General features: G+C 31.1%; 1 protein-coding gene across 2 annotated transcripts in view; it reads right to left on the minus strand.

Moving 5' to 3' along the window:
• Nucleotides 1-9,716, minus strand: part of LOC108975060 (ecdysone-induced protein 75B, isoforms C/D) — a 44,544-nt gene extending 34,828 nt beyond the window's left edge. The window contains exons 1-3 of one of the 2 annotated variants that reach the window (XM_018943319.1): nt 9,563-9,716; nt 7,865-8,263; nt 5,417-7,653 (exon numbers count right to left, since the gene is read on the minus strand). In XM_018943319.1, the coding sequence (XP_018798864.1) occupies nt 5,417-7,052 (1,636 nt within the window). In that variant the 5' untranslated portion in view covers nt 7,053-7,653; nt 7,865-8,263; nt 9,563-9,716. Of the gene's footprint in view, nt 1-5,416; nt 7,654-7,864; nt 8,264-9,562 lie in introns of those variants that run through there. The other variant, XM_018943316.1, reaches the window with a different exon arrangement.
• Nucleotides 9,717-15,384: the final 5,668 nt, after the last annotated feature.

Genomic DNA, 15,384 nt, shown 5'->3' on the forward strand with positions numbered 1-15,384 from the left:
ATACATATGTACATATAGTTTAATACTTAGTATATTAATTAAATATTGCAATTCATGGTTATGCACCCGTTAGATGTAGGAAGAGATTCGCTTCACCGTTATAAAAAAAAATTAGCAACAGAAACATTTATATCTATCGTCAATGCAAAGAACATAAAAATTTGTCCTTATTCATACATATGTACATACTGTATAGTATACAGTGAAATTCCTCAGAACCAGCCACCCAACCGACGGAATGTTTTTGCCGGCTATGGGAGTTTTTCATATATGTGGGGTGTGGCAAAAACATATGTATATTCTTATTTTTATTGAACTAATAAATGCAAGCCAATTTCAGCAAAATGTGAATGAATAACAATTAATCCATTAGTTCCCGTTGAGTCACCGCATTTTTACTGTGATCATTGACCATTATACGCAATGTTGCTAAAAAATTTTTTCAAAMCCCCAAAAACTAATAGAAATTCAAAAAAGCGAGAACTTTAAACATTTTCTTGACAAATTTTATGAATTCTTGCCCGTTTATTAGAGAACATTTGAGCGAAATATTATATTTMAATAACTCATTCAAATCATAAAAGCTTTTCCAGATACAGCTTTTTTAATTCAGTATATAATACTCACACTCAAGCGACTATCATTGGAGGTGACTATAAACAATATCTAGAGTGCTTAAGCTTGTGTAAACATTGAAATGTGTATGTGCCAAACTGTCCCACACCACCATTCTTCCCYATACCATCAAACGGCAAATGACTTCAATGGCTTTGGCCTTGGAAACGCTTTCAACGTTTTCAACGTTCATTGACCTAACTATTAGTACATACATATGTATGAATATAGCTTTCGTTGATATGTCTGAATATTTTTAGGCACTTGTACATATGTATTTTGAATTTGTGCGAATTTGACCCAATAAAAATTAATAATGGTAGAGTGTGGGTATTCTATATACTATGCTGAATTTTTGACACTGTTATCAGTTCCATAATGAAATGATTATTCATACGTATGTATATATTAATCTATACATATATTTCGATACTTTTTTTCTAAGTTTGTAGAAATACGGATTTCCTATTGTTCCTTCAAATGATAATACATAATTTATAGATTTAAAAAAAGATTGTCTAAAAAGGTATAAACACAAGTTACAGTCTAATTACAAATGTATTTGTAGTTGCTCTCGAAATGCCATGAAGAAACTAATCGATTCAAAAAGTTCTCTCTCACCTTCAACGGGTTTTCGGGAGTAAACACTTAAATTTATTTCGCTTACCGGCTAGAACATGTTCAATCAGTCCTACTCCACCATGTGTAGCTTTGGTTACAGTCATTATTATTAATTTTTTTGGTTGAAATTCGATTTTTTTATTCGCTCGAAACTTGTTTGTTCATATACGATAATTAGATAGCGATATCTTCCGCAATATTCATTATTTATTTTTACGGAAAAGTTAAAATTATTTACACAAAAATTAATATTTTTCACTTGTATTTACGTGCAAGTATTCGTAATGTCTATCGCTCACTTAGTTTTTCATTGTTAATTGAGTTGTACTTTGTGCCAAATCTTTGTCGGTAAACTTATTGGCATTCAAAGTCGGTAAATTATTAACATTATGTTCTTGCACTTCTATCTTGTTGCTTTTCGTACATACGTATACATTATTTTAATACACTTTGAATCACCACACCTCTAGACGGGATGTTCATAAAAGCATCTTGCACTAAATTTACGAAAATGTATTCACCAAAAATATTTTTCTCGATAAAATATACAACGTTGTGCTGTCCTGTGAAACTGATAGAATAAAAATCTGCAGTTCATGTTAGAAATAGCATTGGCGAATGAGTACTTGCAAGTTTTTGTCTTATTCGTTATGTTGTTCTACGAAAAGCTTAAAAGCTTTTACCATTAAGCTTGATTTGTGTTAACTAAATGAAAGCGCAAACGAAGAATATATTTAGTGAATATTGGACATATTTTTTTCTTTTGATAATAAAATTTAACTTTTCGTTTATTATTATTTTGCACCTGTCTTTCGAAGTGTACTTCTCTTGGCTTGCTCAAAAAACTATTTCCAATGTTTATAAACTTCTTTGCAAGTCTTACTTCGTAACAACACGTTTTAACGTATTAAAAAATACAATCATATAGAAGTAATACTATATACTATATTTGAGAAACTAATCAGTATGACAAAAATTACATCCTACATACATTTTAAAACATTGTTTTGATAGACAGTCATAATATTTTGCACAACATGTCGAGAGAGTAAAACAAGGAAGTACCTGTACTACAATAATAATGTGTGAGGATTATTAGAGAGCATAAGAAAATTAGTATGCATATGTATCGTATATACAAAATTCCACTTGGCCCAGATAATTTTCGAAGGCCACACGTTATCAGCGGTCGTTCACCTGTCAAACACTAACACTTACTACACTCGTTCTAGCAAGCTTTGCTCTTGTATACTACAATTTATTTCAAATAAATAAAACTCGTTTTCTGAGTAACGACACAAAACAAATAAAAGAGGAATATGTTGCCAATATGCCTATTTAGTTTTTCTTACAAAATTAACTTTTTTTGGCAGATGTATTGGCAAATTATTCCTTCCTAAAATAGTATACCAATACACAGTGTATTTTGAAAAACTTTGTTGTTTCTTATTACTATTGCTTTAGAGAAATAACACTACAAAATAGTTGATTCGTTGGTTGAAAAGGGAAATTCAGTAGCACCAGTCCGCAGGTGGCCACACATAAGTCACCATTAAGTATCACTAAATTGAATAGTTAGTTAAGTTTATTTATGTAAAGATCTTCTAAGAGAAATTCTTTTACGCATATTTTAAATAGTAAAAGTTAAAACACATATTCATATAAAAATTTTAATTTATATACATACATACATAATTATATTATGAATAATACTTTATCAGCAGCTTGTAATTTCAAAAGCCCTCAGCGATTAGAGCTTTCTTAGTGAACTTATTACATATTTACAGATTTATGTGCTTTTAGTAGCATGTCCATGATGCAGTTTTGCATTTATATATATGGTTTATTATGCATATTTGTGGACTGTAACTGCAATTACTGTTAAAATAGCTATAAACTTGCAGTAGTAGAAGGGTATTACAGACTCGATAAAAGCTTTCAGTCTGCAAAAAGTTTTTGATAGTTTTATAGAAAAAGTAAAAATATGAATAAATTTTCATGTTATGTACATACATGTATGCATGTATGCGTTTTTTTGCCAAAAGGTATATAGTAGTATTCACGATAGTAAAGTAACATTTTTATTGAATTGATATAATATAAATTTCCTACGTTGTTCACATTTTAAAATCTTAAAAAAAAGTTCATATAGAAACTTATAACATATTATTTATTCGATATCTACATATTAGATAATTTGAAAAGACATTTTTCCTAGTCACGTTAAGATAACTTTCTTTCACACAACAAATTTAAATCTGAAATCGCTCATTAACTAAGTAAACGCTAGAATATACCAATAGGTATTGAAATTGTTAACGAATAAAAAAATTCTACTATTGTTTTGAGGAAAAGACACATGTAAGTTGTAGCCAAAATTTTTTACCATATTTTTCGCCAAGATTCTTACAAAAATAAATTTCTCACAGTGCTCTTAATAAACCTGTTTATCTGAGTTGTCTGCAAAAATGTATATCATCTGTATATAATAATATATATATGTATATGTATATCCAGACAAAATTGAGAGGAAAACCCGTTCTCAACTCTAAAGTATCTAAATTCTACATTCACCTTCATGAACTTCCGTGCTTCTAGTAGGGAAATATTTTAACAGACATGCGCACTTTTACTGCTCGCTTGCTCATTTCGTTTTGGTTTTAAATTGTTTGCTCAATTTCAAAGGTAAATATATACGTATACATATTCTCTCTGTATTGTTTTTATTTACATATATATATATATATATATTAATATATACAAGGCTTTTTTGAATATACATTCTTATGTATTTGCAAATGTATACTTTATTACTTTCATAYGGCAAACGTATTCAGAATGAGAGAAAATGAAAGAGAATTGTAACTAATTTACTCTTCGCTTTCTTTGTGTGGGCGCACGTGTGCTTTTTGACTAAATATTTGCTTGTGGTAGTGTGACATTGACATTGAATTTTTTAAAATATCGTATATGGCCATTGTACATTTGTACATAATGCATACGCATGACTTAAGCCTGTTGTATTTAATATATATAACATATATTAATATTTTTTACTTCATTTTTTTGAGCATAAAATTCATCAAACTCCTCTGCCCATTTATAATTATAACGAAATAATTTGTTTTCAACGACGTTTCCAGATTAGCAATTTAAGGTAATCTCGCAAATGTAAAAGCCTTTTTATCTTTTTATACCAGTTTATACCAGTTTACATATGTTATGTACATAACTAGATATATTGGACTAAGTGATCGTATACATCGACGACATATGGTTTGAGGTAGATGAAAAATATAATTGTTATCCATCCATAATTTAGTCGAATAATGAATTTTGAATTCTTAAAAACATTTTGTTCCGTTTCACCCGAACTTATCCCTTCATTCTTGTATATCCTGAACATTGCATATTAAGCTTGCCACGAATGACACATCCACAGGTTCAGAGTGACTAGCTGATTCGATTTTGTCCGTTTGTATTTACACGAAGTAGTCCCACAGTTTTGAAGGTATCGATCTGAAATTTTACGCAGGTTCTTTTCTTCCTAAGACGCCGCTTATTTGTCGGAACTATCGGACCATTATAGCTAAAATCTGTTATACGAGCAAACAACCAAAACCAAGTGCTTTTATGGAAAACTTTTTTATTTTACAAGATATCTTCTTGAAATTGTGTTTAGCATAAAGGGTAAGATAGTGCAACAATCATCCAAAATTTTTTTACATACGTCTACTTAGMACTTCTATATAAACTAAAGGATCAAAATAAGTTCTTGTATAGTTCGTAACAATGTACAAACAAATGCAGTCACTGCTGGGAATATCTGATATACATACCATACTGACCGATCACAATCAATAATTTAAATACAAAGTGAACAGTTATATGTATGTATTTAGTAATCCACTGTTSGCAAAGGTATATTTTATAATAATTATTTTATTACATCAGGGTCAGCAAGTTTTATTGCAATGCACAGCTTCAAACATGTATCGATGCAGTCTATTTGTAGATTAATCCATTACAATTTGGAAACTCTACGAGTTTCCTGATAAAAGTTATATATTATATATAATAATTATTTGGTATATGACTGACTTATTGGTCTTTAAAATATGTAAGTTCTCCAAAAATAAAGATTAAGCGAGAATATACGTACGTGTGTCTTTAAACTTACCCAAATCTGGAATTGAGCTGGACGGCTCCTCGCTAGTGGAAGTTCCCCCATTGTTGCTAGTGGGTAAAGTGATAGAAGAGCATGAGTTTTTSATCTTTGGAGGTGGTGGTGGAGGCGGCCGCATGGCAGTGTTGTTGTGGCTATGAAATTGTTGGTCGTTGGTGCCAATATTAGTGCATCTACTGCTACTAGTAACAACAGGTAAACGAAAATTTCGAGGTCCAGTTGATGTTGAAGAAGATGTGGCAGCTGTCAATTGTAACGAAGTATTTCCATCTTCTTGATATTGGGGAATTTGGTGCTTGTGTTGAAYAAATTTAACATGTTGTTGCCGTAGAATGCTTGTTGGTATTAAGCTCGATTGTGGTGTATTAGTGGTAACAATATATTTTCGTGCTGATGATGAAAGTGCATACCGGTGCGAATGGGAATTACTTAGTGTTGTCGAAGGAGTTTCCATCAAAACTTGGGTGGATGATGGATCCGTTGCAATAACCGACGCATGAAGAGATGTCGAAGATGGAAGAGGAGGAGAAATCATTTTTTTCCTTTGAAAGTGTCCTAAGGTGTCTGATATATGAATTTCATGTTTGTTATTATCAACCATTACTTGTGAATGCCCTTGATGCTTTTCAATAGTTTGTTGTTGGAATAAAGATGATGTCGGAATATCTTGTGGGGAAATAGAATATCGACGAGATACAACAGGTGAAATGGGAGCAGATCGAGATTGGTGATGGTGTAACAACGGAGGGGGAGATTCGGATTGTCTAGTAGAGTGAACTGGTCTTGGAGCAGCTTCTTCATATAATCGACCATCTCTTATAACCCGTACATGATGTTGTAAGGACAACGGTGGTGGTGATGGTTGCGGCGAACGATGTGATGAATATTGTTGTAAAGTTCGAAGAGATGGAGGTGGAGAAGAAGATACACAATCCGAATTATTACTTAAACTTGCAAAAGATGGATTCCCTTCACAATGTGAAGGACTTGCAGAATGACGACGCTGTAAAGGAGTAGGAGACACAATATTTGATGGTTGACGGGAAATTATAATCTGAGGTCCAGGTATGGAATCCGATGGTTGGCGCTGTAAAACTCGTTGTTCTATTCGCGCACTTGTATGGAAAGAATGTGGAGACTGAGATTGGTCTCTGGAAATGTTCTGTTGGGAAGTATAAGCTTGCCTTATGATATTACCAATATCACTTCCCCCATCGCTAGATGTGGACCTATTAATCACCTCCAAACGTGGGGTCAATGTAACTTTTTGTATAGCATTAGAATTATTCAGTAAATTTACTCCCGGTTGCCTCGGTTGGACAGTTTGTATCTGCACGTGTTGGTAATTCACTGAAGGTGCTATTGTCGACTTCAGTACAGTTTCATTTACTTTTGACTTTTTCATTAATTTAGTTTGCGTTATATTTTCTAAACGATATTCTTTTGAATCGTTTGATTCCACATATGCCATTTCTAAATCAATAGGCTCTGTTTTAATCAATTTTATATATGACAAATTATTCTTAGCAGAAATATTTTTATCAGAACAGGGCCCCGTTTCTGTTGATACTTGACTATTAGCGTTAACTAGACCATCGGTTGCGTCAATATATTTAAATCTCTTAAGCATTGTGTATGTTGTAATTATATTACGAAAACAAAGGATATTTCAATGCATATAAAGTGATTATGCAAATAAAATCCCAGACAGAGAATATGGTAAAATGTTGGCTTGGCCTCTATTGTTTTTCTGTAAACACTATTCGATCTTTTTTTTATATATTTTAGCTTTAACCGCCTTAGACACTACTTAGACTATTTTCAAAACTTAATGTTATAGTCAGTCTCATTTATTCAGCTTTATTTGGTTGTGTTGACTGTGTCCTAGATACCACTTTCATAAAGATTTCACTTTTTATTATCGTGTTCTGCCTTTGTATAATTACCAAGAATCCTAAAATTTCAGCCTTCTAGTTTCAATATAAATATATTTATATTTTTTCACTTTCCCTTACATTAAATCTAAAACTTAAATTTATTTCCATTGGCTTTATCCACAATATATCCATTAGACAATTTTGCCATAAAATATGTATATATTATTCTTATAAATCCTTCCTCCTTAGATCACGAAGAATGTAGTATTCTTATCATTTTATTCACAGTATTTTAAAAACTGTATGTGATTTCGTTGATACCCTTTGATTAGATGTTTGGTAAAGCGGTTACATCTGAAAATTATTAAAATTATGGACTGCATTAGTAAAAAAATATATTTATATACACAGTAGATAGATTTAATGTAAAGATGTATTCTAAAGCACTAGGTTATAATTTATGTAACATAATTATTAATAAGTCTGCTTAGATAAAAAAACATATATGTAAGCGTATATACATACATATATACATGGTATTTAAATATTATTAATCAATACTCACAAATATAAAGGCATTATTCTGTACTCCAATTTTGGTACTTAATTTAAACATAGCAGCACACGAAATATCCTTGTCTTTACACAGTAGTATTTATATTTGGGTTTATTATATTTCATTTATTTATTATATTTTTTCGGTATTAAGGTAATTTATTATCTCTACATATTTTATATATGAAGTAGTCTGCCATTTTTAATATTTTCGAAAAATACTTTTTATAGATCCTGAGTTACTAGATATTACAAAGTACACTTACTAATCTTTTAACAACAGCAGACGAAGAACGTATATTTAATAAAGTATATGTATATTTTTTCATTATATGTATGTACATGAGTAGATAATAGTTCACAGTACTTTTATGGTATTTGTTGGTTTTTTATGACACATTTTTATTCACTATTAAAATTAATCAGATCTTTTAATGATAATATATTTTTTATACATACTACGAATTGAAATACAATTATAAAAGTTATACCACGTATCTTTTTTTTGTAATGGAAATGAAATGGGTATGTACGGATAGAGGAGATCCTTCATGATTAAGAAAAAATAAATAAATATATACAAATATATGTAGTTGCAGCAGACTTATTTTTTTTTTTGTGATATTTGCATTTAAGGTTCAAAAACTCCACTATTTAAAATGCTTATTTCTCCGATTTTTAATGAGATTTACACACATACTTTTAATATTTTTTTTATCCATTAACACTTCACTAACAATGTATTTTTTTTTAATYTGGAGAACCTCCTCTATCACATACCCATTTCAACCCCGAAATCGGGGAATGCTATTATAAATCCCAGCCGTTGGTAATATAATATTTGACAATAATGTATGTATGTCAACAAAGCAATATTCACTATTGTTGGTTGTCAAAATGCCATTGTATTCTTCTTTGCATTTAAAATCAGGAATTGTAAATTCTATTAAACACTGACATTGTTAATTACAGCTGCTTTTATTTTAAAACTTAAAGTAATTAATTTATTGAAAAGTAAGAAAACAAAAGCTGGTATTTATTTAAACATTTCTTTGAGCGGTTTCTGCTTCTACAAAAATGCTATTACGCCTGTGAAACTCACATGACAAATGTCTGAAACTACTATTTTCATTTACCAAGGAATTATGCTGGTATTTTCTCTAAAACGAAACATCACAATCTTATATCATATAGACAATCATTTCTGATAATGATTATTATAGAAAATAATTTATTTATATTAATAAACAATTGTATATTGAAATGCATACAAAATTGTTCACTGTTTACTAGACCCAAGTAACTTTCGGTAAAATATGTGAAAATAAATCAAAACATCTGTATGTGTGTTTAGCAGATAACCGAATCACAGCAATAGTGCCGCAGCGACGCCGGTTTGACCATGAGAGACAGAAAATTCGCTTGACACTGACATTACTAGTCTTTCGCAAATGTATAAGTTGGGAGGAAAACTGGCATTGAATGGCAGCTATAGCTAAATACCGCCAAGGACAAGGTCGTGCTTGGCCCATACAAATTCTCTCAGTGCGTTATTTATTTTTGATTTTATATTTATAATAATTTTATTATTCCTTACACTTTTCCAACAATTTATTTCAATTTTGTTTTTTACATTAATTAGATTTCATATTAGTTTTCACTCTTTTTCACATAACTTTTTTACATGTGCATATTGTATTTACTTTACCAAATGTATTTCTACTGGAATAACCAAACTTTTGGAATACACAATTAATTTATCACATTTTTTAATATATTTTTTATCCAATTGCAGTGGTCATTCGTATACAATTGAAATTGCTTAAGTAATTAAACCAACCAAAGCTGTTGCCGTACTTTCTCTTACTGACTAAGTGCTGGTCTCAGTACCGTCATCATAGTTGTATTTCAAGTATGTTAATGTATTGTATGTAGATACGTGTGTCTGCAGTCGATGTGGTAAATCAGCATTGTTCTCAGTTCTCGGAACTTAAAATAGTTGTTAATACATACAAACATAAAAAGCAGAGATTGAACCAATGAATTTCGCAATGTTCATGCAAAAGTAGGCATGTGTCTATGAGAATAAATGGCACCAAATAAAGAGAACCCACAAACTCGCCTTATAAAATTGGAGATTCGCAGCTGCAAAAGCATTACAGACAAGAGATATTTCGTCAGAAAATAGACTATTCTTGTACCATGTTATCGCACTCCCTTAAGACTTTACTTTCCTATTGTACAATGAAAGTGAAACCCTGAGATAACTTACACAAATATGAGCGAGAAGAGAAAACCAYGAGAACCAAAGAGTCGAAGCTCGTTTAGTAGATAAAGGAATAAATAACCCAGAACAGGAAGTCTAGCGGCAGTACTCATTATTGTTGTCTTTAATATCTACATACATACAAGGCATAGCTAAAAGTTGCATTGTTGTTTTTTTTCAATAACACAAATTCAAGTTCACTACCACAAGTAACAAATAGTTTGCTTTGCGCACAACATGTTATATTGTATCATACGTTTTCATACAAATAAGTATATCAAACAAGTGCATTCACTCTGAAAGATTAGTGAATCTCATGTGAGAGGGAAATATACAATCGCATAAAATTTTGGCTCTCAGATACGACTTGTTCTCACCGATTTCAACGGCCAAATGGATACCGCGTTGAAATATACATATGTTAATATACTATACTATAAAAAGTAAGGAGAAGTTTACTCTGGTCGAAATCGAAAATTGCATACAGTATTCGTTGTTATAATATTAAGTCAATACCAAAAGGTATATTTTTTAAATGGCTTTGAAATATGTGTGTACGTATACGTAAAAAGACGAAAGGGGTATAATGAATGCATATCTATAGTAAGAATATTATTTTCATGTCCAAAAAATAATATTTTTTTTTTAATTCAATGACAGCAATATTAAATGGTAGTCAAATAGTCGGATTGCATATAGTTGCAAAATATAATTCAATAATACTAYGCATATTTTGTCCATGAATTAGGACATTTCTTACCACTTACACACATTCTTATATACAATTAAGTACTAATTATATTTATGTTTACTAACTGATGTTAGTAAATGCAGACTTTGAAAAATCTTTAAAATGTGAGTTTTACTCTATTATAGAGAAATAAAGATTTAAATATGGAAATCAGTTTGCAACCTTGTGAAAATAGAAAAAATATTCAAAGTATGTACATATGTAAATACTAAATTATCGTATAAGACCAATAAAAATGCCTTAGTCGTTTTATATATGCTTTTGAATTTTAAAACTGCACATTTTAATTTATCCAGTGCACGTAATACTTATTTACTAGAATACACTGGCATGTGTCCATGCGCGAATTCTGCGAGGGCTTCTAATGAACTGCATCAGGCGATGCTCATGAAGAAACGAGTACATCTACCCACTGACCTTAACATTGATCCGATGCACATGAGGGTTAGTTAAGCATTATGAGAGTAAGTGCGCTCCTGGGTTGCTCTCTAATAATAATGATATCAAATTAGCTGATAGCTACCACATTTATAACATATGTATGTATATATTTAAGAATATTGTTACTATGTATATTAAGGAAGCTAGAGTCCCTTTAGAGTTTGGCACACACTATATGAAACTACATATATTATATTGAAATTTTTACTCATGAAAGTGTATATGTATTATCTATAAAAACCTTCATGACCATGAAACGGCTTGTTCATAAACCCAAAATATCCATCATTATTTAGACTAAAATGTGTGCAAAAGTTATTCTGGCTGCAAGTTAGAATGTAATTTTTATATTAAGTTATCTAGTTATGATTAGTAAATCATCCCAACCCAAAATGCGGTAATAAGTTATTAAATTACTAATTTGAGAACATATACCACAATTAAGTAATATAAATATCCAGGTGGAAAAATTGAAAAATAAATATGAATTATTCCTCTTAATGTAATATGCACAATGAATTTGAAAATAATGTTACAATATTTCTGCAGTTTTCTTTGTTATTGTCCACCTTGAAATTAAAATCTGATTGTTTGTAATTCTACAAAAACGTATAAACACTTGACTATTTTACTAATGCTTAACACACGTCAAATATATCGTATCGATAATATTTCAGATATATCGGACAAAGACATACAAACGTAGACACAAGTATGTACATATATACATATACACATATAATATGTCTCCAGACATGTGAATGATAATAGGATATTTAGCGATCGCCAATGAAATTCAAGTTAATGCTTATTATTTATAATACTAACTTTTAATGCTTCTTTATAYAAACACTAAAGAAGGATAAGGCGTGTAAATATATCAAATCATTTATTAAAGGTAAAACTAGTCGAAGTAAGAGAAAGCACTATAAATTGTTTACAATTTTACCAAATACTATGTTTTTTAACAATATTTTGCTCTCCACCCAATTTTTTCTGTTCACTTATTTTGCTTAAACTTTAGAAGAACAACACTATTTATGTATGCCATATTTTGCATATTTATATCACTGAAATATTGAAAAATTTCAGACATGTAAATTAATAAACTACTACCATATATAATATGAACGACTTGATGTCGCTTCTGCGACTAACCTTGCAAGTAGCGTCAGAACTCTAAACCCATTGAATCAACTCATGTACAATGTACAAATCTGCACCAACCGTCAGGCGCCTGTCAAACAAACAAGTGAGTAAACAAATGGGTGTGCAGCAGCGCAGCGGGCAATGAAACTCAGAACAACGCCGGCATATAGGTTTAAGTTGCAAAGAGTGTGGGTAGGTCGGGACGCTCAGGCAATTTAGCACAAAGTAGAGTGGGAGCAGACAAAGTAGATAGAGGCGGATGAATACCAGCCCGAGTTGAACGCGCTCACAAACATTTACGGAACTGCATTTATGACAAAAAACTTATACATATAGAGAGCTGAATGTTTGTGTGAAAGCACCACACAAAACGCAGCTAAGAGAAGTCAACGAATTCGTCCAGACACAGGGATCACGCAAGCATGAGGGCATACATCCATATGTACAGGGTTAGATATGTATTAAAATGGGAGGCAAGTTCAATGAACAACACCAGCCCTATAACATTGAGCATTGTAAAACAGTATTTTAGTGTATATACATGTGTGTACATATGTATGTATATATAGACCATCTTCGCTTTTYCTAAAAAGTATTGCAGTAAGGGATGTTATTGCATGTGTTTTAGGGTTTCCATTTTTTTTTTCGAATGTGTCATGGACAACTGCAAAGGTATACTTACTAGAAACTATATTTACACAATGTTAAGCACAATAAGTTTTAAAAAGTATGCAATTTGTCCGTCCGACGGTTGTTATWGATTATACCGAATATTAGGATTATACATATTAATACATGTATGTATAYGTACTTAAGTATTATATGTATGTATGGAAGAACTAATGAATTAGTCATGTGTGTCATAACGCAGTCACAACATTAATGCAGTAGTACGTAGTAAATTATTTTTTTCTTGAATAAATATTAATAATGATATCTATGCAAAGTGATGTTGGCAATCCTATTTTCTTAACCACCAATGTATACATAGAGCTGTTTGTATGTACACATAGAAAAATAAAATTATGTATAATGTTAAAAATACAGCACGAAAGGACAAGTGCGTACATAATCTTCTCGTATTTTCTCCATTATTTTAGAAATAATTTCTGTACCAATGAAAATGAAACAAATCGAATGTCTATAATTTTAATAACTATCATAGAATGTTACTCTTCATCCCTACATCAATTTTATCGGTTTATATCTCTATAATGTAATATACACACATATACATACGTAAGTGTATGTAGTATCCTTAATTCTATTTTAAAATAATAATTAATACATTCATCCATATATTCTATTAATATGTACAAATATACAAGTATATTGTCTTATGGCTCCTGGTCCATGGCTAATATTTCCGTTAATGTCAGAAGTAAAGAGGAAACCTGGTCCTATGTGGTCACAAATGCCGAACACTTTATACACTTGCAGTTGAAATTGTAGTTCACTTTCCATAATAGTAAATTGAGCTTGTATGCAGATACATATACATATATACATGCATAAGCATTCTCTCTTCTAGTAAAAATGGTTCTCCTCATGCCACAGTTGTTGTGACGCTTCGATATTAAATACTCGACTGACGTTCGTGTTTACACTCCGTATATGCACATACATATACAAATATATGTCTCTCTACAAAATACGACTGCAGTCGTAATTGGGTTGTGTAAGCGTTTAGTATACCACTAGGATTACTCGCCACACATTTTCCTGCAGCGTCTCAACGCCTATATTGATGTGGAGTAGGGCAAAGGGAGTCATAATTTTTGGTATCAATGACCTTCACCGCGTTGTTGTCGTTGTCATCGTCACATTTCTTGTTGATGGGCCACCGTACTATTTATATGCTTGTACAAACACAAGAATGCATTCATATGGCTGGGTGTATTGATATGGTTTCTGCAATTCTTTTTGGGTAAGCATTGTATATACTTACATTTAAATATTTATTATTTATGGGAATAAATATTCTTACAATTTTCAACATATTCATATTAATATTACTATATACTTATGTACCCTTTACTAGGAAATTAGTTTCCATAATTGCCCAGTGTTAAATAAAAAATGTGTGATTCTTTTCATAACGTTTTAAAGTTAAAAATGTGAGAGTATTACCTTCTTGGTAGGAAGATTATGATCTATACCAATGTGCGTATGAGTGTCAAACTTTTCTAATTTTGTTAATAATAATACATTTATAGTTTTTTTTGAATGTATAATAAATCCTTGTTCTAATGGATTTGAGCACAAACCATGGGTTTTACAGTTTTCTGTGACAAATTTTATATAGGATTTAAAACACAATTATTTTAAGTCATTCGTTTTAAGAAATAATGTAACGAGATTTCTATATAATTCTCCGTTAGATTAACAGTACGCATGTGTCAGAATTTGAACAGAGCTAACTAAAGCAAAATCAGCCTTACGTCCTCCATGCACAAATACATACATATGCGTATTGCAAAGCTGAATACAGCACCAAGGCTAATGTCCTCATCTTGAAAAATATATGTATATAAAATATATATACATCCATATATGTATGTAAGTGCATACATATACTCTTATATATGTATTTGTGATTCTATAATATCTTAATCACTATTACACATTGAAACTTCACAGTCTCCCATTGTAAGGGCGACTATCATAGTAGGAAGGGCACCCAGACTGCATGCTACAGCGGTATGAAAACACGTTCTGCTTGACTTAAGTTATACATTTGCACATGCTCAACCTTACCTACTTTCATTCTACCCGTCTGTGGCTGCCACCCTCCAGCTTTTTCATGTTCGTGACATTGGCAGTGGCATTGCAATATTGCCTTGCTGCCGCATTTCTATTTTTCCTATATGAATCGAAGTTGGATGTTTATGTACATATGTATACATATTTACTCCACTCTCGA

This window comes from Bactrocera latifrons, unplaced genomic scaffold, assembly GCF_001853355.1.
Source record: "Bactrocera latifrons isolate USDA-ARS-PBARC rearing strain unplaced genomic scaffold, ASM185335v1 scaffold_601, whole genome shotgun sequence".
NCBI lineage: Eukaryota > Metazoa > Arthropoda > Insecta > Diptera > Tephritidae > Bactrocera > Bactrocera latifrons.